Below are 22,607 nucleotides of genomic sequence, written 5' to 3' on the forward strand. Positions count from 1 at the left end.
CTGCCCATCCTCCCCTCCTTGCCCGACAGCTGGACTTACAAGGTTTGGCCATCCAAAGATGGAGAACGGGAACAGGCCAGAGGAGAACCAGGTGTCCAGGACATCCTCATCTGGAGATAGGGCAGGAGAACCAGAGGTTAAAAGGACAGAAAGGAAACGCTTCGATCCTCGTGCAGTTCATTCAGACGTAGAATACAGTTCCTGGATGGCTGTCAATAGCTACTACCCATGATGCATGTCTACTCTGTCCAGTACCGGAGGTAATATGCCTCTTTAAATCAGTTGCTGAGGTCCATAGGCAGGACCCTGCTTTATGGGCTTCGTCAAGGCAGCTAGGAGGCCGCTGAGTGAACAGAATACTGGACTTGATGGCCTTTTGGTCTGATCCAGAAGGTGATTAAAAACACGACCAATAGGCCTGGAGTCAAGGAAAACCTTCCACGCTTCCCTGGCTCTGGAGACACCTAACAGACCTGAGGCCAGCCTTTCCTGCTCACTTAGAATCACAGAGTTGGAAGGGACCACCAAGGTCATCCAGTCCAACCCCCTGTACAACAGAGGTTGGACTAGATGGCAGGCATGCAGACCCTTCCCAAGAAAGTTGCGTCCTCCCCCCTCAGCTGCAGGCTGGTGTGCAGTGTGAAGCTCTTTCTTTTGCTGGGGATCCCTGCACAGGATCAAGACGGCACTGTAATCTCCTTACTAATTCCCTCCTCACAAATACCAGACCCCCCCCCCCCATACCTTGCCGGAGTGAGATCTTATCCGAGGTCACCTTGAAGACTTTGGCAGCTTTCTCTTTTGCTTCTTGTTCGCTTCGGCCACTCACCCAATACTTGCCGTCAGTATCCTGAGAAGAAGGCGACAGATTATTGGAAACCTCTAACTCAGCTCTATCATGCCAGATGGGTTAGAATACCCATACTGTGAGTGAGTGTTTTTTGCAGACTAACTGTCTGAAAGCAAGGTCAGTTGTGTTATATAGAAGTACTGGAGTTGTGATGGAGTCATCACAACTCCAGTAAGGGTGCCTTCCTGCAGATATTAAACACAAGGGTATAATTCCTCCAACATTTGAGATAACTTTGGGGGCTAGACCTACAGCTCTTGTGCAAGAGGAAGCCCGGGGAAAAGACCACGAAAGCCACTTGCGCTAAGACAAAATTATTGCGTTTCTGCTCACACAATACGTCATGCAACAAAATCCTGGGCACTATAATATACAGGTTGGCCTTGATCTCGTCGGATCTCAGAAGCTAAGCAGGGTCAGCCCTGGTTAGTATTTGGATGGGGGACCATTAAGGAATACCAGGGTTGCTGTGCAGAGGAAGGCACTGGCAAACCACCTCTTTTAGTCTCTTGCCATGAAAACCCTCCCAAAAAAAGGGGTCACCATAAGTCGGCTGCGACTTGACAGCACTTTACACACACATAATATACAGGGAGGAACTTTGCAGAAGATTTCAGGCAAACAGATCTCACTTAATCTTAGAAAAGAGCAAGAATCCAGTAGCACCTTAACGACTAACAAAATTTCTGGTAAGGTATGAGTTTCCATGAGTCACAGCCCCTTTCATGAGTCACAGATCCTACCTAAGGCTTGTTTTTGATTCTGCTTGTACATTGCAGGTCCAAGCCTTAATGCTTAACCTATAAAGACCACAAAACACAGTTTTCAAAGAAAGGTCACAGTTCGTCTTGTCTTGTTCAACAACATTTGACAGTCTCCGATATAAAGATATACCATGTTGCAACAGCAAAAACAAGTTTACAGTCCATGGTTATTGTGGAAGAATTATGCTTTTGTATTATTATGCTTTTGCATTTATACATAACAGCACTTCGTTTTGCCAGTGGTTCCTAACAGCAGCTCTTTCCCTTGCATTTATTCTCCAGAGATTTAATGGTGTACACATGAACACATGAAGCTGCCTTATACTTGGTCCATCAAAGTCAGTATTGTCTACTCAGACCAGCAATGGCTCTCTAGGGTCTCAGGCAGAGGTCTTTCACATCACCTACCTGCCTAGTCCCTTTAACTGGAGATGCTGGGGATTGAGCCTGGGACCTTCTGCATGCCAAGCAGAGGCTCTACCACTGAGCCATGGCCCCTCTCCTTACTTGCGCACATATGAATTCCAAAATGTTCACACCCCTGTAAACCTGTATGTGCATTCACAGGAACTCAGGCCTGCGCAAATCGGAAATATGGCCTACCTGCTACTAGAAGCAAGCAACCAACCGTGTGATGCTAAACAGAGTTACACCCTTCTAAACCCACTGAAGTAAAAGGTCTTAGAAAGTTGTAACCCTTCTTAGGATTGCACTGCATGTCTCACCCTTCTTGACCAGGTCCCACATGTCCTTGAACTGCCAGAAGAGGAGTGGTGGTGAGGTTTTGCGCACCCATGCTTATTTTGTTATCGGATAGTCAATTTGTTTTGCAGACTGTATTGTTTCAGCGTCTTCCTGGGCCTTTCACATCTAAGCAGCCAGAACTCCATGCTCAGTCCAATGTGCTAGAGAGTATTTTTGCCTCCTTACTGTCCTATCTTTAGCCACAGGCTCTGGGAGCACATGAAGGAAGCTGCATATTGGCTTGTATCTCCCGGACATTTCCTCTCACCATCACCTGCTCCACAGTGGCTTGGTGTAGTTAAGAGCGGTGGTTTGGAGCGGTGGACTCTGATCTGGAGAACCGGGTTTGATTCCCCACTCCTCCACATGGGAAGCGGATGCTAATCTGGTGAACTGGATTTGTTTCCCCACTCCTACAAACGAAGCCACCTGGGTAACCTTGGGCAAGTCACAGCTCTCTCAGCCCCACCTATCTCACAGGGTGTCTGTTGTGGGGAGGGGAAGGGAAGGTGATTGTAAGCTGGTTTGAGTCTCCCTTAAGCGGTAGAGAAGGTCAGCATATAAAAACCAACTCTTCTTCTTTATCTTACCTCGCCTGGAGGGACTGAGGGGTCGTCAATAGTCACAAAATATGCTGGAATACGATGCCCCCACCACAGCTGTCGAGAAATGCACCAGTCCCTAGAATTGAGGGAGGAATGCACAAATTAATGCACAAAGGGGAAATGGCAGTGAAATCGTTCATTTACAAAATTTATGTCATGCCTTTCTGCCCTCATCACAAAGTTTCTGGTGAGTCTGAAGAGTCACACAACAAATACCCAGAATACACTACGAATCCCTCTTTTGGGGAAAGGAAAATAAATGGAGGGAATGGAGACTGAGAGGACTGAGAATGAAATAACTGCAATGAATACTTGATCATCCAGACCAAAAAGTAGTCTGTATCACTCTGATTCATCTTGCCTCAGAACTGCTTCAAAAAAATTCATCCCAACAATAGTTGAGAAGAAGCTGGGAACTTTCCTGGAAGAAAATGGGAAGAATATTTCGCCCAACGTTGTGAGAGAGCAAAGGATGGACCAAGGAAATTGCTTGTGAGTCTTCTGCCATCTGGTGACAGGGCAGAGAAACATATGGAGGCGAAAAAGAGTCTATTTTTTCCCCCTCTGTCCACTTCACCCAGTTTCCAGGCTGCTTAGCACAACCATCATTCCTAGAAATTGGGCAACCATCTCACCTGATATTATCCATCCAGTTGAACCAGGTTTTGAGGTGGAAGTCTGGCACAATGCGGAGGTCACCTCGGCGCACTGCTTCAGCAGCCCCCTGGGCCATCGTGTCACAGCGCACGTACCACTGGGGCTTCAGGAGCGGCTCCACCACATCTTTGGAGCGGCTGCGGTGATGAGGGGGAAGGGAAGGAGAGGAAAACTAAATTAGCCACAGGCCCATAAACGCTATTGGTCAAGCAGCTCACAGAACGACCTTCTGTCGATTATACCTTCCACTGAATAAACACTCTGAGAGTCTCCTTCTCTCCCACATACCAAGATACTCTTCCATCTGTTCATGCTCACCTTCCCTCAGATGGAAAGCTCTTTGATTGTCAAACTTCTCTCTCAGGAAGCTAAACTTGCTCACTCTTATCATCCCTGTATCCCAACGTCACTCTTCTTCAAATCCTCCATGTTCCTGGTTACAGATAACCCTGTTCATACCCAGGCCCCAACCTGTCACCCTATTCAATCTTTTCGGGTCATATAAAAAAGGAGTATGTTTTAATGGAAAGAGTGTTAAGAGTCCCACTGGTTTCATTTATTGTTTGTATCAAAAGGTTCCACCACATAAAAAAAATTAACTCCAAAAAGAGAAATGCTACCCTTGGCCTTTTAAGAATCTTCATAGAATCATAGAGTTGGAAGGGACCACCAGGGTCATCTAGTCCAACCCCCCTGCCCAATGCAGGAATTTCACAACTACCTCACACACACACACACACACACCGTTGCAAGATTTTCTTCTCGCCCCACTCCAGCCCCCAAATCTGCATTCTGAAGTAGCACAAATCTTGGCATCACTAGACTTGAAGCTTTGTGACCTGAATATTTTAATAAGCTTTGGTAAAGGAGCTTAAAGTGAGAAAGCAGCAGACGTATCTTCTCTACGTTGAGCAAATGTGAAGAGAAATAGGAGAAATGCCCAGTCTCCTGAATAACTCCAGCAGGGATTTATTATTCCCCCCCCCATGTAAACAAAGAGTTAAACCAGTTTAGGACTAAGGATACAGACTGTTTTTGAAATACAGTCATTACATACATTCCCCTCACACACACACACACACACACACACACACACACACACAACTATGCCACAGGGCATATTATACATCTAAAAACTGGCCTCTGAAGCAATTTAATATGCCCCCTGGCATCCCAACTAAATTTTAGTCAAGGTGCAGTTCATGGAGGGTTCCCCCCACCCCAAAGTGTAGCCCTGCTGGTCTGCAGCAGAAGAGCTAAATTTTGAGTCTAGTGGCACCTTACAAGATTTTCAGGGTGTAAGCTTTTGAGAGACAAAGCTCCATTTGCCAGGTATGGTTTCTCATGTTTTTCCCTCACAAGTTTAAAAACAAAATGCTTCATGGCATTTGTCTCTCTCTTTAGATTTTCTACGAAGTATCCCGATAACAGGTAACCCATTGCTGTGAAGCTCTCACTGCTAGGTGTTTGTAAAGTGCCTTCAAGTCGCAGCCGACTTATGGCAACCCCTTTTTGGGGTTTTCATGGCAAGAGACTAACAGAGGTGGTTTGCCAGTGCCTTCCTCTGCACAGCAACTCTGGTATTCCTTGGTGGTCTCCCATCCAAATACTAACCAGGGCTGACCCTGCTTAGCTTCTGAGATCTGACGAGATCAGGCTAGCCTGGGCCATCCAGGTCAGGGCCTCACTGCTAGGTAGCAGTAATTTTATTGCTTAGCCTAGCCATTCCTTAAAAAAAGGTTACCGGGTAGGGCAAACGCCACTTTCAGCCTCAGGACTCCTGTTCAAGAATGCAGAAAATTGGCCATCCCAGCCTACATTATTCCGGTCCCTCAAAATCTGTCCTCACCTGCAGACTGGTACCACCATGGGGTTGTCCTTCACCTCCCTAAAATGACCCTTTTCCTTCAGAGCTTCCAACACTGCTCGACGGGCGTCAAATCGCTTCATGCCCTGGGGAGGAGGAGAGGAGTGAGAGTTAGATAATAGTGTGGCTGAAATGCAGACATTGTTCACCTCAACCCAACACCATATCACCCCTCAGGCATAATCCCCCCAATGACACACACTTCTAAATAGATAAGGCCAAGCTGACACCATCCCACATGAATATGGCCTGCCTTAGACCTAAAGGTCTGCCCTTGTATCCTGCCCATCCCCACAGATACCAAGAAAGGAGGGGGCACGTTGACAAGACAGCCGTTCTCGTCCATGATGGTGATGAATTCGAGCCTATGACGCAGGCCGACCTCGTAGTCGTTGGGATCGTGAGCTGGAGTGATCTTCACTGCACCTGAGAGCGAACACAGAGAAAAATGGGTTTTTGCTTGGGTTGTGGTCCTCAGAGATCAGGAAGGATCTCCACTACAGCAACCTGATCTTTGAGTTTATTCCCTAACTGCTCCTTTTGCACCTTCCCTAACCCTAACCTGGAGCACAACTGGAGATATGAGACTAGATGGGTGCTTGCCCCTTCTACCCCAACTCAGAACCCCAAAATCGATGAAAACACCCCTAACACACACACGCATGCACAGGATTGCCCAGGAATGCTCCTTCATGCTCAGTGATCTCAAGGCACTCTCTCCCCAGCTGGAGGTAAAAACGACACACCCAGAGTTGCTGCTTTGAAATTAGAGGTGGTGCACATACTCCAGTCTATCAACCCCACACATACCAGTTCCGAACTCCATGTCCACAAAGTCATCACAAACAATAGGCAAGAGCCGTTCGGTAAAGGGGTGAAGGACATTCCGGCCATGAAGATGCTGTGAACAAAATGAGAGAGGAGGCTGTAGCTCCTGTTCCAGAGTCTAAAATGCAGAGTGGTAAGCTGACCTGGATGGCCCAGGCTAGCCTGATCTCGTCAGATCTCAGAAGCTAAGCAGGGTCAGCCCTGGTTAGTATTTGGATGGGAGACCTCCAAGGAATACCAGGGTTGCTGTATAGAGGAAGGCCCTGCCAAACCACCTCTGTTAGTCTCTTGCCATGAAAACCCCCAAAAGGGGTCGCCATAAGTAGGCTGCGACTTGACGGCACTTTACACACACACACACACACACACACACAAGCTGCAGTACTGCAGTAGAAGTTCTGTACCTGATACCGGGGATCCTCGGGATGGACCGCAACTGCCGTATCCCCCAACATGGTCTCGATACGGGTTGTAGCCACCACCACTTCGTCGTCTGGGAAACAAAAGGGTCGTTTTTCAGCCAGTTACTCCCAGGACAGAGCCAAAAACCAATAAACAGGGAAACCTCTGAACTCTGACCCCTGCCCAGCTGCCGACCAACGAGCCAAGTCCCCTGTCTCACCTGAGCCCTGGATCTTGTAAGCGAAGGAGACCAGCACCCCAAATTCAACCTTCTCTTTGTAGCCGGGGACGGGCAGGAGCGTTCGGCCTGTCAGCTCCTTCTTATCCACCTGGGAAGAGAAAAAGATACCAAGGCTTGAGATGTCTTACTTGCTTTCCTGCTTCCTACCGGAACCACACACGACTCGCGTCCGTTCCCAGGTCCTTGGATCACCTCGATGTCGGAGATGGCCGAGTTGAGGGTGCAGGACCAATTGACGAGGCGCTTACTGCGGTAAATGACCCCTTCCTCGTGCAGCCGGATGAAAGCCTCCTGGACGGCGTAAGACAGTTTCTGTGGGTGATACAAGAAGAGCTGATCAAAATCCTGAACATAAAAATATTCCCCCAATTTCTGTTTGGTGTTCCCTTATGGATTGGAGCCCTTAATCAAGAAATGGAGAACATCCAAGCCATATTTCTTAGACAAATACTGGGGATACCTAAATGTGACTCATATTTTACAATTTGCCTCGAAATCGGGCAAAACTTGATTACTACTAAAGCTTGGATTCAAATAATATTGGCTCAAAATTATATTTCCAAACTGAGCCAGGTTCCCTTTTAAATCTTTTGAAAAATGAACTTCACTACTCTTCATGGGACATATTAATTAGATATAAACTTTGTCAAATTGGAATTGATTTAGATAACCTTACTCTAGCCAATGAATCTTATATTTTTAAAAGAATTAAACAATGTCTCCTGGATGTAGAATTGCAGAATCTTAACCTAGCTCTACCCTCCATCTGTACTCCTGCGGCTTTAGGCCTTAATAACGGCTTGGGTAAAATGGCTAGGTGCTTAGATAATCTAGAGATACCTTCTCAACGTCGCATTTTTTTGCTAGCTAGGGTTAACGCATTCCCATCTAGGATGCTCTCAGGCCGATATCTTCAGATCCCCAGGAATGAACGCTTATGCCCATGTGGCTTAAATTTGCTTGATACAATTGATCACATCCTTTTAGATTGCCCTCTTTATGTGACTCTGCAGGATAAACTGTTATTTACTTTGCTCCAGTCCATGAGATACAGGAGCAATGAAGTGAAATGTAAATTTATCTTGAGTGATCAGGATCCTAAAATTACGGCTACTGTGACTGAATTTCTTACAGGAGTTCTTAAAGAACAAGAAAAGTTTTATTAACCTGAATTGTGAATTATATGTACTGTCCTTTGGAGGTAGATTGTTGTTTTATTTTTGTTCTCTGGCATGCCAATAAAGGTTAATGATGATACAAGAAGAGCCCTGAGCAAGGCTGTGTGTGTGTGTGTGTGTGTGTTAAGTGCTGTCAAGTCGCTTCATGGCGACCCAATGAATCAAAGTCCTCCAAAATGTCCTGTCTTTGACAGCCTTTCTCAGATCTTGCAAACTGAGGGCTTTGGCTTCCTTTATTGAGTCAGTCCGCCCCTTGTTAGGTCTTCCTCTTTTCCTGCTGCCCTCAACTTTTCCTAGCATGACTGTCTTTTCTAGTGACTCTTGTCTTCCCATACTGTGACCAAAATACGATAGCCTCAGTTTAATCATTTTAGCTTCTAGGGTCAGTTCAGGCTTGATTTGATCTATAACCCACTGATTTGTTTTTTTGCCAGTCCACGGTATCCGTAACACTCTCCTCCAACACCATGTTTCAAAGGAATCTACTTTCTTCCTGTCAGCTTTCTTCATTGTCCAGCTTTCACTCCAATAAATAGTAATGGAGAATACAATGGCATGAATTAACTTGATCTTGGTTGCCAGTGACACATCCTTACACTTCAAAATCTTTTCTAGCTCCTTCATTCCCAGTCTCAATCTCCTTCTGATTTGCTGGCTACTTAGTTGCATTTGCCATCTGCAATTAACTCCCCCCCCCCCCCGCTAACATTACAATGGGAATCGGGCTTCCCTTTCTCCGGGAATGTGACTGCTGGCTTTGTATTGCAACGTAACGCACAGTTGCATCTGTTTTGTTCCAAAAAGCTGCACTTCACATCTGGATTTTTATGTGGGTCTTTTTTTTCTTTCATATTTTGCCCTTCTCAGCAAGGACTGATCTTGTTAGCCTACGATCTTAACACCAGATTACTGATGTAGTTACACAGCAAGCCAGGAATCCCTGCTTAGCTGTGAACCGACCGGGGGATCGTGGGCAAACCCACCGTCCATGAGCATCAGCCAACATCACTACTCCATTCCTGTACTATGAGTGTAATAATATTACCAGCCCCACCTGCAATGTTTATTTATTAAAATATTTGTATCTTGCTTTTATCATGGCTCCAGGAGGTCACCAAATTCCAATTTGAAACAGCACCATTTAAAATGTGTTGAAATTGAATCAAAAGAGTTTCCATCTAGACATTAGGAAGAAATTTCTAACAGAGCGGTTCCACAGTGGAACAGGCTTCTACAGGAGGTGGTAAGCGCTCCTTCCCTGGAGGTTTTTAAGCAGAGATTAGATGGCCATCTGTCAGCAATGCTGATTCTATGACCTTAGGCAGTTCATGAGAGGGAGGGCATCTTGGCCATCTTCTGGGCATGGAGTAGGGGTCACTGGAGGTGTAGGGGGGAGGTAGTTGTGAATGTCCTGAATTGTGCAGGGGGTTGGACTAGATGACCCTGGTGGTACCTTCCAACTCTATGACTCTATGATTCTGAAACATACAAAATAAAAAACCCAATAACCCCCATCCCCCCAATACAGGACCCATGACTAATTCCTTCAAACTGTATGTGCCCACTTCTCTCTTTCTTTAGGATGGTTAGATGATCAGGAAGAATTGATCAAACACATCTTTTTTATCATTGCAGAGAGGAGGGGATTTTGGCTGCCAGGCAGAAGAAAAATAAATAAAATCTGTTCTCTTTTGCAGCCTTCCTCTTTCCACCTTGCCCCTTCCTTTTAAAAAAGGACCCCCCCAAAAAAAAGAAATATGGTGGTATTACTGGTCTAATTCAACTTAGATTGGGAGCAGATCCCCTTATGGGTCCCACTGAACAAGCTGAAGGGTCCCTGGCAGTAGAAGGCAGCTCCCCCACATTCCATTCCCAGAAGTTTCCTTCTCTAATCAGCAAAGAAAGGCAAACGAAAAGAGAGAGGGACACCCCTGATAGCTCAGTATGCAAAATCAGCAAGGTTCAATTGCCAAAATAGTTGCTAATGTGTTTCAATATTGTTGCAAAGAAAAGCAAACTGTTCAATGTTTAGTGGACTCAAGGTTGCATCTCCTTCTAGACAGACTGCCTACCATGGATAAAGGCAGTTATCAAGTTAAAATTCACACTTCATTGGCATTGCTGGTTGCATTCTCCCAGTGGGAGCTGCCCTATCTGCAGAACATTAATTTCACACAAACACACACGCATCCTCCTTCCCCATTGGTCTTACCGGGTCCATGGTGAAACAAGCTCTATCCCAGTCCATCGAGGCCCCAAGCTTCTTCAACTGGTGGTAGATTCGATCGCCTTTTCTACAGTTAAAGAGGCAGCAACATAATATGCTGAGACATGCCGCTACAGAATTTTACGCAATATAAACAGACCGTACACAGTGCTCAGAACAGATGTTTACGTGACGACTCACTCGTTTTTCCATTTCCAGACCGCCTCGATGAAAGCCTCGCGCCCGAGGTCGTGCCGTGTCTTGCCTTGCTCCTTCCACAGCTTCTTCTCCACCACCACCTGAGTGGCGATGCCCGCGTGGTCACAGCCAGGGTTCCACAGGGTGGTCTCCCCCCGCATCCGGTGCCTGCAAGATACCAGGCATTTCCAGAACTGCCAGTTAATTTTGTTTGGTGCTTTCAAACGTATAAAACACCGTGGTTCGAAAAAAAGGAAACCAGTGGACTGTTACAAAACGGAATTCTGCGCCCAACACTGCTTTTATGTGAGTTTTCTGCATGCTCACAGAAACATATCATAAATGTGGCCTTTGGATCAGGACTCGCGGGATTATCCTGGTAAAGCTGAAATGGGTTGGGGGGGCACAATGACTCAAGGTTAATGGGATTATCCTGGTAAAGCTGAAATGGGGGGAACATTGAATCAGGACTTGCGGGATTGTCCTGGTAAGGCTGAAATGGGTGGGGGGAGGGACACATTGAATCAGGACTCGCAGGATTATCCTGGTAAAGCTGAAATGGGTAGGTGGGGGACATGGAATCAGGACTTGCGGGATTATCCTGGTAAAGCTGAAACGGGGAGGGGGACACATTGAATCAGGACTCATGGGATTATCCTAGTAAGGCTGAAATGGGTGGGGGGCACGTTGAATCAGGACTCGCGGGATTATCCTGGTAAAGCTGAAATGGGTGGGGGGCACAATGAATCAGGACTCGCGGAATTATCCTGGTAAAGCTGAATTGGGGGGGCACATTGAATCAGGACTCGCAAGATTATTCTGGTAAGGCTGAAATTGGGAGGCACATTGAACAGCTCATTTGGGCAAACCCACAAGCAGGACAAAGAGACCAAGTGGAACAAAGTGAACATATAAATCACATTATGGGTCACGGAATGGAGATGCAAGCTACGGGTCCTCATTGACGTAGAAGCCCAGGAAGGGTTGGGAGGTCCAGTAAAAGAACAAGGGGCTATGGTTAAAGGACTGAGAAGCTCCTCACCATCGAGTCAAGGAGTCCTGGATGGCATTGGTGAGCGCATGCCCGAGATGAAGAGACCCCGTGACGTTCGGCGGAGGGATACACATCATGAAGAGGCCCTTGGGGTTCGGCTCAGAGATGCTGCAACGCTGGCGAGAGGAGAAAAGAGATGCTGTGATGGGTCTCGCCACCCTTCCTTTGCCTCGAGACAAGAGGAGAGTCTGCCATGTTGGGAAAGGTATCCCATGCGGACCCAAACGAAATACTTGTGACGCAACCCTAGCTCCGGCTTGCACTTACCCCGTACTCTGGTTTGAAGAAACCCTGGCTCTCCCACCACTGGTACCAGGCGGCCTCGACATACTGCGGGCTGTAGGAGTCGGGCATTGGGCCGGTGACATCTGAAAGGCAAAAGCAGAAAGGTTTGTGAGCAGTGAAAGACTGATTAAGTTACAGGCTTCTGGATGCACATGTGCAATAAGAAGGGGGACTCCAGCAGAGGACACACTTTGCACACACGTCAGCCTGGGTCCAACCCTCGGCATCTCCAGTGAAGAAAGGATCTTGGGTAGAAGATGTCGAGAAAAACCCTGTGCTGGTTGGAGCAGACAGGATTGGGCTAGACTGCGACTCGTTGAATTCACATAATACTCAAAAGCTCCAGAAAAGAGGCAATGTGAACATTTTTAAAAGAAGAACACAATTGTGCATGTACATTCTTATTTCTTCTGTTATCATGCCTCACTCAGTTACTGAGCATCAGTTTCTCTCTGCTGCAGGGTGGGGTAGAAAGCCATGTGGGAAGAGGAAGCAGTTACTAGCTTGTGTGTGTGTGTGTTAAGTGCCATCAAGTCACTTCCGACTCATGGCGACCCTAGGAATTAATGCCCTCCAAAATGTCCTATCTTTGACAATCTTGCAAATTGAGGGACACGGCTTCCTTTATAGAGTCAATCCATCTCTTGTTGGGTCTTCCTCTTTTCCTGCTGCCCTCAACTTTTCCTAGCATGACTGTCTTTTCCAGTGACTCTTGTCATCTCATAATGTGACCAAAATACGATAGCCTCAGTTTAGTCACTAGATTAAGCCACTAGTTTAAATGGTGTCAAAAGGGAACCAGACATTCTCTTAGATCAGATCAGCTAGCTACGTTGAACCTCCATGTTCCAAGGCAGTGTACCTCTGAACATTACCAGGAGGCCATGGCAGGGTGGGGTAAAAACCATGTGAGAAGCAGCCACTAGCATAAATGGCTTCAAAAGGGAACCAGAGACATTCACATCGGTCAGATCAGCTATTAGCCATAACAGCTAGGTTGAACCTCCACGTTCCGAGGCAGTGTACCTCAGAACATTACCAGGAGCCCACGGCAGGGGCAGGCTCCTGCTTTCAAGCTCTGCTAATGGGCTTCCCAGAGAGGTTTGCCTGGCCGCTTTGGGAAATAGGGATGCTGGCCCAGATGGAGGCTATCTCCGATCCATAAAGGTTTGGCTTCTGTTTCTGAGCATCCGCCCATTCCACCCACAAACATCCTAGGTACCTCCTTCTCCCTCACCATCTATTGTACCTTTTTTCTCCCCAGGCCTGGTCGGGATGTCATAGGTGATAACGCCAAGATCCCTTTTCTCCTTCTTTTCAGCTTTTGGCTTCTTCTGCAGACATCCAGCACAGAGAGCAGGCAAAGAAAGGAGGAGAACTGGCTTCAAATTTGGTAAAGCCCTATTTTCTCTTTTCCTGAAATTGGGCAAATCCATTCTTCCATTTTTAATCCTAGCCCACCCTTCACCCACCAAAGTGAAACTCGGTATTGAGGGCGGTGCTGGCCAGCACGCCGTGAAGATGCAAACAGGGTACTTCGGAAAGGGGTGAGGCAAGAATCTCCCCAATGTGCTAGCTTTCCACGTGCGGGGGGTGGGTCTTGACATGGGTGAACATTGCAGGAAAGCATTCTCAGCCTCCTCCAACCACGCGCCTCCCATACTGAAGTTGTACAATCCTGGTGTGTTTTTTTTCACTCTGAGCCTGCTTTTATGACACAATTCTGACCTCCCCCTGCTGCTGCTGGCTCTTGTCCTTCTTCTGCTGAAACTTCTCCAGTTTCTCTTTCTTCTTGGCCTCCTTCTTCAGCTGGGACGCGCTTTTGGGTGGCGGCTCCATCAGCTGCCTCTGCTCTAACAGCCCTCCTGTGGGACATGACGCAGGATCTGGGAGGAGAGAGCACGCGCAGAACCAATGAGCCCCCCCGCCCCCAGCCGTATCACTACACCTCGGTGAAACACCACAAGGCTTGAATGGACTGAAAGGAAAAGAACAAACCCTAACAAGGGCCAGCTCCTCGAGGAGGCCAACCAAGGAGCTCCCATGCCCCACCCCATGCCCAGCCCCCCCTCCTATCCATCTGTCCCCTCCATAATCGCGACCCTGCCTCGCTTCTCTGGTTGCCTCTGTATAGAAGCCACAGCAGCTAATCTCCTTGGCTTCCCCACACCCCCAGGCCTCTTTTTTAAAAGGCATGTGTGTGTTAAGTGCTGTCAAGTCGCTTCTGACTCATGGTGACCCTATGAATGAAAGTCCTCCAAAATGTCCTGTCTTTGACAGCCTTGCTCAGATCCTGCAAATTGAAGGCTGTGGCTTCCTTTATTGAGTCAATCCATCTCTTGTTGGGTCTTCCTCTTTTCCTGCTGCCCTCCACTTTTCCTAGCATGACTGTCTTTTCCAGTGACTCTTGTCGTCTCACGACATGACCAAAATACGATAGCCTCAGTTTAGTCATTTTAGCCTCTAGGGTCAGTTCAGGCTTGATTTGATCTATAACCCACTGATTTGTTTTTTTGGCAGTCCACGGAATCCGTAACACTCTCCTCCAACACCACATTTCAAAGGAATCTAAAAGGCATAGCAGGCCGCATATGGCTGACGGGGCTTCCCAAACTCCCACAAGGTTCCTTCTTTTCACCAGAGTTCGGCTACCGTTTTGGTTGTCCCGGCGACAACCAAAATTAAAAGGGTGGCCAAACTCTTGCCAGAGGAAAGAATCTGGCCCGAATCCAGGAAGCTCGACAGGTATCCTGCTTTCTTACATTATTAAAGACATCCCAGACCTACTTCACTCATAAGAACATAAGGCCATGCTGGATCAGACCAAGGCCCGTCAAGTCCAGCCATCTGATCACACACTGGCCCAACCTGGTGCCTCTAGGAAGCCCACAAACAAGACGACTGCAGCAGCATTGTTCAACAGCACCTAATATAATAGGCATGCCCAGCCTCCCCTTCCACCCGCCTGTCCTCTCCACAGTCTCAACCCTGCCTCACTTCTCTGGTTGCCTCTGTATCGAAGGAACAGCAGCTAATCTCCTTGGTTTCCCACACCCCCAAGCCTCTTCTTAAAAAGGCACGGCAGGCCACATATGACTGACAGAGCTTCCCAAACTCCCACAAGGTTCCTTCTTTTCTCCAGAGTTCGGCTACCGTTTTGGTGGTCCTGGCGACAGATAGCCAAAATTAAAAAATGGTGGCCAAACTCTTGCCAGAGGAAGGAATCTTTGACGGAATATGCAAGGCTGTCATATTAGCTTTGATATAGCAGGTGTTAGATTTAGGGGATCTAACTGTCATCCTGAAATGATGCAATAGCCTGGAAAGCCCCTAGAAGGCCTGGTTACACTGGCTAGAACCAGTTGAGGCCAGAGGCTGAGCTGAATGTTTGCACCTGGAGGGTGACTCAGCCTGACTCACTAATTAATGCCTAGTGGTGGCATTGTGTATGAATATCCTAGACTCCATGAGGCTGTGTCGGGAGATTATGGTGGAAAGAGTGTATGTATTTGAGCACTGTAAAAATAAACAACTGCATTTCTATTAGCTCTGGTGGCACTGGTGGTCATTCCTGGGCGTTGGCACAATCCGCCAGCTCCTGCGACAATCTTTTCTCCCTCTCTCGTAATACTAGAACGCAGGGACATCTGCTGAAGCTGGAGGGTGTGAGATTCAAAACGGACAGAAGGAAGTATTTCTTCACACAACACATAGCTAAATTGTGGAACTCCCTGCCCCAGGATGTGGTGATGGCTGCCAACTTGGAAGGCTTTAAGAGGGGAGTGGACGTGTTCATGGAGGAGAGGGCTATCCGTGGCTACTAGTCAAAAGGATGCATACCTATTCTCTCTAGTATCAGAGGAGCATGCCTATTATATTAGGTGCTTTGGGACACAGGCAGTATGATGCTGCTGCAGTCGTCTTGTTTGGGGGCTTCCTAGAGGCACCTGGTTGGCCACTGTGTGAACAGACTGCTGGACTTGATGGGCCTTGGTCTGATCCAGCATGGCCTTTCTTATGTTCTTATGAATCTGGCATGAGTTCAGGAAGCTTGATAGGTATCCTGCTTCCTTACACAATTAAAGACATCCCAGACCTACTTCGCTCCTTTGTGAGGCTTAATCTATTAATTATCTGCATAAGTTTGCGTACGTGTATTACTGAAGGTGGAAAACAAAAACACACGTTCTTATATAGTTAGTAGCCGATCGCATCTTAGTAGAGGTATTCCTTCCCTGTGTGGCAAAAGAGGGCAAAAAGCCTCTTCTAACAGGATGCCTGTCAACCATGGCTTTGATGACAGTTTGTCTTAAATTAACAATTTTTAAAATATCTGATGAAGTAGGGGGAGCTTTCAAAGTCAATTGATGGGTTAAAATAAACAGATAAAACTTGGTAGACATATCCCTTGCCCTTTCTTTACCCCCCACCAAACACAAGAGGATTGGCGGGAAGAGATGTGAGGAGAACGGCAGACACGCCTTACCTTTGAGCTCTAAGGACGGGGTCCCCGCACTAGGGGACTGGCCACACAGCCTCACTGGTCCGAGAACAGCTTGAAATTCTGGCTGGTTGATGCACGTCAGGAACCAACGAGTGACGTTGGTGTAAGAAGTGCGAAGACCTTGGTCTAGGACCTAGAAGAAGCGGGAAGAAGAGAAGGAAAAAGCACAAAATACTGGGATGAGTTGAGTAGTCAGATAGGGAAGATGAGTAGTCAGGCTAACAGTGAGAGGGGGAAAATGTGAGAATGGAAAAGGAAAAGGAAAGGCTGAGGGAGTTGGGAATGTTTAGCATGGAGAAGAGGAGGTTGGGGGGGACATGATTGCTCTCTTTAAGTATCTGAAGGGCTGTCACTTCGAGGAGGGCAGGGAACTGTTCCTGTTGGCAGCAGAGGATAGGAATCGCAATAACGGGTTTAAATTGCAGGAGGAAAGGTACCGGCTGGATATTAGAAAAAATATTTTTACAGTAAAGAGTTGTTCGATAGTGGAATCGGCTGCCTTGGGAGGTGGTGAGCTCCCCCTCACTGGCAGTCTTTAAGCAGAGGCTGGACAAGCACTTGTCAGGGATGCTCTAGGCTGATCCTGCATTCAGCAGGGGGTTGGACTAGATGGCCTGTACGGCCCCTTCCAACTCTATGATTCTATGGAATCTGAGGAGAGGGGAGAAAAGAGGAGCTACGTTTGTAAACAAATAAAAGTTTCCAGTTTTGCTCCCTTCCCTCCTCGCAATTTAAAAACACAGTCACCAGCCAGTCTCTGCAACTTGCAAACCACTCCTTAGTGCGGAAAGAGGGCCTTGTCTAGGAACTGCTACGCACATTCCTACTGGGGGGGGGGTGCAAGGAGACGCACATATTTATATGGCAGCAGCAGGGAGCAGGCCACGGTCACGTCAGCCAAGGTCACGGCCTCCCCAACCAGGTACGTCCGCAGCTTCAAGTGACCATCCAACACCTCGAGGATCTTCTGGAGTTCTGTCACAGCACGATCCAACACCTGGGCAAAAAGGAAAGAGAACAACAGGGCTTGCGTACTTCAATGGCCTTAGAAGGGTGTGATTCTGCTTAGGGTTGCGGTGCTTAAAAACATAAGAAGAGCCTGGGCTAGATCAGACCAGTGGTCTGTCTAGTCCAGTGTCCAGTCTCACACCGTGGCCAACCAGATGCTCTGGAAGATGATACAGGTTGAGTATCCCTTATCCGGACATCTGATATCCAGACTGATCCGAAAACTGGACCTTTTAAGCTGGCATTTAGGCATTACTCACAGGCCCTCAGCAGCGCCATTGATGATTCAATGTACACAAAATTATTTAAAATATTGTTTAAAATTACATTCTATAAAGTATATATAAAACATAAATGAGTTTCGTGCTTAGACTTGGGCATCATCCCCAAGAGATCACATTATGTGTATGCAAAAAATTTCAAAATACGGAAAGATCCGAAATACGGACCACTTCTGGTCCCAAGCAGTCTGGATAAGGGATACTCAACCTGTGCTAATCATCATCATAATCATAACAACAACAACAACAAACTTTTACTTATACCCCGCCCTCCCCCGGCCAAGCCAGGCTCAGGGCGGCTACCAACACAGTCAATATAAAATAAAGACAACAAACAGGGCATTGCCTTCCTCTGCAGAGTCTTCCCCAGTGGCTTCTCCACCAAGTACCGACCCTGCTTAGCTTACGAGATCTGAAGAGATCGGGCTATACCATGCCGCCTTCCCTCCCCTCTCATACATAGGCTCAGCAATATTTTCAACAACGATGTAAATAAAGTTGGCCAATAGTATCACCATACAGCAGACAGACGAGAGGAACTGAGTTTGAGAAAGAGTCTACCCAAAGGGATCTATTAAGTTACTGGGTGAGGCAGAGGTTCGCTACATAGTCGGCTGCAAGATAGAATGGTACAGAACACAGGCAAGATCTGATTCTCACTGGTTTGATTTGTTTGTGACATGATCTGACTCTCACCTGTTTGTTTTGTTTGGAGATGCCCAGCAGGGAGAAGGATGCTGTGCAAGCTGCAGGGGCAATTTCTGAGTTTGCATAACTGATCCACTGTCGCACCAGAGCGCTTGCATTTGGGCTTTGCCCTCTCATGTGATCTGGAAACAGCAGGTAAGAAACGGCTGCCAGGCCGGACACGTAGACCCCCGCCTGGGTTTCTAGAGCTGGGAGTTTCGGCACAGAGAAGGAAGGGTTCCCCAGCTCTCTGTCAGGAGGCAGTTCGACCACCTTGGGCTCCTGTCGGCCATAACGTGCTGCAACGAGCACACAGAGATTCTGGAAATTATCCGGATGAGGGGAAAGATAGACAGTGGGCATGGTGAGGAGACCGAGTGACCTGGAAAGGAAGAAACAAAGAACTGAGAGGTAGGGATAATTGACATGGTACAGTCATCACTTGGAGGCTGATACAGATTACCCTGGCAAATTCTTGCTGCCTGATGTAAAACTTTCACTTTTTTTCTTTTGGGGGGCTGGTACAGGGTGGAGAATGAGAAAAGTTTTTCAGTGCTCTTTTAAACAACTGTGGGTCCAGATCTGCCCCAAAAGCTTTTGTTACAATAAACCAACGAGCTGTCAAAGGACGCTGCCTCCTCAAACACAGGAACTGACTGCATAAGAACTTTGGAGTCTTGCTGCCTCAAACTAAGGGGCTGTCTAGTCCTGAAACCTGTTTGTCATGGCAACCAAATTGTTCTAGAAAGCCCAGAAGGACGATATGAAGAAAAGAGATCATCCCCAGTCTATCAACAGCTAGCATTCAAAGGTATACTGTTTTTGATTGTGGAGGTTCCATTCACTATCATGGTTGATATCTATCAGTAGACTAACCCTTCACAAATCTATTTCTTTTTTTAAGCCACTTATAGTAGTTATCGCCACATTTGCTAACAGCGATTTCCGTACATTCATTATTCCCTACCCTGAATTGATTGCTCATCATTTTCATTGCAAGACCCTCAGTTTTAGCACCACAACAGAGGAAGAAAAATTCTGTATTCGCTTTCCCCTACACCACACGCAACTTTTACAACACCTGGGAGGAAGTCTGTGACTCATGAACTATGTCATCCCTGCCTTTTAAGTGACACCTGGCTCCATGCAGCCCTACAGCGTATAAAAGTGTCATTTAAATGATGCAATATGCAGCAACTCTTCAGCAACTGGTAAGTTTCCCTTTCAGAACAAAATGCAAACACCAGAGACATACAAAAGTCTATTGTCTTCCCCCAACCCACCACCATACAGACACACACATACATGCCTGTCCAGAGATCATAGAATCACAGATCAAACATGAAAATGCTTCTTTGCCTCTCTGGAACCTTTGCACTCTGCCATACAGGGAAAACATGTTTTATTTTGGGGGGGGGGAATGCAGGAGTCTCACCCTCCTGCCCCTCCCCCTTCAAACCCCACTCCCTACTCTAGCAAATCGGGAAATCCTGCCTTTTCAGCAGATGCTCCCTTCTCTAAAGCGTTGTTACTGCTGCTCCTCACCCGGAAAGTCCAGCCCTTACATCTAGATACCCCAGCATTCCCCCAGGCACCGAAACCATCCTTTTAACCCAGACATGAAAACCCAGCAGGCTGTCAGGTCAAATCAGACTGCAGCCTAACAACGTGGGCTGGGGGGGGGGGGTGAAGAACAGATTGTTTTAAAGCTGGAGGCTGCTCTTTTATTGAATGGTCACAAAGAAGAAAGGTTGAGTGGATTCAAGTCTGAGGGGCAGGTGGCGGGTGGGATTCCAGGGGGAGGGGCTCCCCGAAAGATACAGGGTGGATATAAATCACAGTGGGTAGCTGTGTTAGTCTGTCTGCAGTAGTAGAAAAGAGCAAGAGTCCAATAGCACCTTGTGTGTGTGTAAAGTGCCTTCAAGTCGCAGCCGACTTATGGTGACCCCTTTTGGGGTTTTCATGGCAAGAGACTAACAGAGGTGGTTTGCCAGTGCCTTCCTCTGCACAGCAACCCTGGTATTCCTTGGTGGTCTCCCATCCAAATACTAACCAGGGCTGACCCTGCTTAGCTTCTGAGATCTGACGAGATCAGGCTAGCCTGGGCCATCCAGGTCAGGGCAGTAGCACCTTAAAGACTAACAAAAATATTTTCTGGCAGGGTATGAGCTTTCGTGAGCCACAGCTCACTTCTTCAGATACCTGAAGAAGTGAGCTGTGGCTCACGAAAGCTCATACCTGAAAGCTCATACCTGAAGAAGTGAGCTGTGGCTCACGAAAGCTCATACCTGAAAGCTTCAGATTCCTGAAGAAGTGAGCTGTGGCTCACGAAAGCTCATACCTGAAAGCTTCAGATACCTGAAGAAGTGAGCTGTGGCTCACGAAAGCTCATACCCTGCCAGAAAAATAAGGTGCTACTGGACTCTTGCTCTTTTCTACTAGGGTGGATATAGTAGAGTTATGAGACAATGCTTGGGAACCGGGAACCTAGGATGCTAATTCCTGGGAAAGGAACAGGGCACTTCGCCAATGGAGCCCGCAAAACGACTAGAAGCTGGGGAGAGACTGGAACACGAAATCAAGAATCCTGGGGTTTTTTTTGGGGGGGGGGGAAGAGATTTTGCAGATTTGGGAGCAGGAAATCAGGACTCCTGGGACCTCTGGGAGAGAAAAGGGGGCAGCTAGGTAGGAAGCCAAACCGAGAAAGACGGGAAATGCCAGGAAAAGAGAGAGGGTTTCCTGGTTGTGGGGACTGGGGTAGGAGCCAGGGCTCCTGGGCCCTCGTGGGGGGAAGGGGGCGGGGCCCCCCTCTTACCTGCACCGCCAGCCGGTACCAGCTCTTTCCGCACGTGCTCCTTCCCCTCTGCGGCAGGACCCCGCCTGTAGGCGTCTACAGCAACGCCTGCATCGCCGTCTGCACGCAGCCAAGCCGAAACGCCGAGCCGTCAGTCTGCGCTGCGCGCGCATTTCCGGAAGGGAAACCAATCCTGCGCTTAGGAGACCCACTAATCGTGCCCCTCCCCTTTTGCTCAGCCCCACTACCTTATCTCGTTATGATTTTGCGTACAGTAATAACTGCAACATTCCCTGACTAGTGTTTACTGTAATTTTGTGACCCATTCATAATGAACCCCGGATTGTAAAGTACATTGATGAGAAGGAGAAGTATAAACTTGTATTAACAGAATAAGGCACCAATGAAACTGCATTTCATTACGTCTTGGGAAAGCAAAGCTGTAACGGATGGACTCCATGAAGGAAGCCACAGCCTTCAATTTGCAAGATCTGAGCAAGGCTGTCAAAGATAAAGGCATTTTGGAGGACTTTCATTCATAGGGTCGCCATGAGTTGGAAGCGACTTGACGGCACTGAACACACACACACAATGGATTTTTATTATTGGTTCTTGTAGGTTATCCGGGCTGTGTGACCGTGGTCTTGGTATTTTCTTTCCTGACATTTCGCCAGCAGCTGTGGCAGGCATCTTCAGAGGAGTAACACTGAAGGACAGTGTCTCTCAGTGTCAAGTGTGTAGGAAGAGTAATATATAGTGAGAAAGGGGTTGGGTTGAGCTGAATCATTGTCCTGCAAAAAGCATCAAAAAAAAAAAAGCTCAACCCAACTCCTTTCTGACTTTATATTACTCTTCCTACACACTTGACACTGAGAGACATTGTCCTTCAGTGTTACTCCCCTGAAGATGCCTGCCACAGCTGCTGGCGAAACATCAGGAAAGAAAATACCAAGACCACGGTCACACAGTCCGGATAACCTACAAGAACCAATGAACTCTGACCGTGAAAGCCTTCGACAAGATTTTTATTATCTCTTCATGCTTTTCCAAGCACGTGCCAGAAGCAAGATTAGGAGTTGATGAAAGGAGATAAAAAAAAAAAAGCCTGATGCAAGACAGTCATGCTAGGAAAAGTTGAGGGCAGCAGGAAAAGCGGAAGACCCAACAAGAGATGGATGGACTCCATAAAGGAAGCCACGGCCTTCAATCTGCAAGACCTGAACAAGGCTGTCAAAGACAGAACATTTTGGAGGACTTTCATTCATAGGGTCGCCATGAGTCGGAAGCGACTTGACGGCACTTAACACACAATAACGAGAAATACGTTTCTGTGTTCATGTGCAGAATGCTCCCAGCCCTTACACTGTAAGGGGAGGGGAGCACTCTTGCTCTGAGTTTGAGCCCCACTGTCAGGGGTCTTCACTGGCAAAGGAGATTTGAGCCCAGCTCTCTTC

At 47.4% G+C, this 22,607-nt stretch overlaps 1 protein-coding gene across 2 annotated transcripts in view; it reads right to left on the reverse strand.

The window, feature by feature from the left end:
• Nucleotides 1-21,220, reverse strand: part of VARS1 (valyl-tRNA synthetase 1) — a 35,407-nt gene extending 14,187 nt beyond the window's left edge. Inside the window, exons 1-20 of one of the 2 annotated variants that reach the window (XM_056850860.1) lie at nucleotides 21,175-21,220; nucleotides 18,369-18,741; nucleotides 17,237-17,380; nucleotides 16,366-16,516; nucleotides 13,608-13,765; nucleotides 13,129-13,213; nucleotides 11,862-11,962; nucleotides 11,583-11,710; nucleotides 10,544-10,708; nucleotides 10,349-10,430; nucleotides 7,151-7,270; nucleotides 6,938-7,046; nucleotides 6,720-6,808; nucleotides 6,298-6,388; nucleotides 5,789-5,913; nucleotides 5,470-5,573; nucleotides 3,599-3,757; nucleotides 2,949-3,039; nucleotides 745-850; nucleotides 40-110 (exon numbers count right to left, since the gene is read on the reverse strand). In XM_056850860.1, coding sequence (XP_056706838.1) covers nucleotides 40-110; nucleotides 745-850; nucleotides 2,949-3,039; nucleotides 3,599-3,757; nucleotides 5,470-5,573; nucleotides 5,789-5,913; nucleotides 6,298-6,388; nucleotides 6,720-6,808; nucleotides 6,938-7,046; nucleotides 7,151-7,270; nucleotides 10,349-10,430; nucleotides 10,544-10,708; nucleotides 11,583-11,710; nucleotides 11,862-11,962; nucleotides 13,129-13,213; nucleotides 13,608-13,765; nucleotides 16,366-16,516; nucleotides 17,237-17,380; nucleotides 18,369-18,722 — 2,433 coding nt within the window. In that variant the 5' untranslated portion in view covers nucleotides 18,723-18,741; nucleotides 21,175-21,220. Of the gene's footprint in view, nucleotides 1-39; nucleotides 111-744; nucleotides 851-2,948; nucleotides 3,040-3,598; nucleotides 3,758-5,469; nucleotides 5,574-5,788; nucleotides 5,914-6,297; nucleotides 6,389-6,719; nucleotides 6,809-6,937; nucleotides 7,047-7,150; nucleotides 7,271-10,348; nucleotides 10,431-10,543; nucleotides 10,709-11,582; nucleotides 11,711-11,861; nucleotides 11,963-13,128; nucleotides 13,214-13,607; nucleotides 13,766-16,365; nucleotides 16,517-17,236; nucleotides 17,381-18,368; nucleotides 18,742-21,174 lie in introns of those variants that run through there. The other variant, XM_056850853.1, reaches the window with a different exon arrangement.
• Nucleotides 21,221-22,607: the final 1,387 nt, after the last annotated feature.

The sequence above is a fragment of the Euleptes europaea genome, chromosome 1, assembly GCF_029931775.1.
Source record: "Euleptes europaea isolate rEulEur1 chromosome 1, rEulEur1.hap1, whole genome shotgun sequence".
NCBI classification, from domain to species: domain Eukaryota; kingdom Metazoa; phylum Chordata; class Lepidosauria; order Squamata; family Sphaerodactylidae; genus Euleptes; species Euleptes europaea.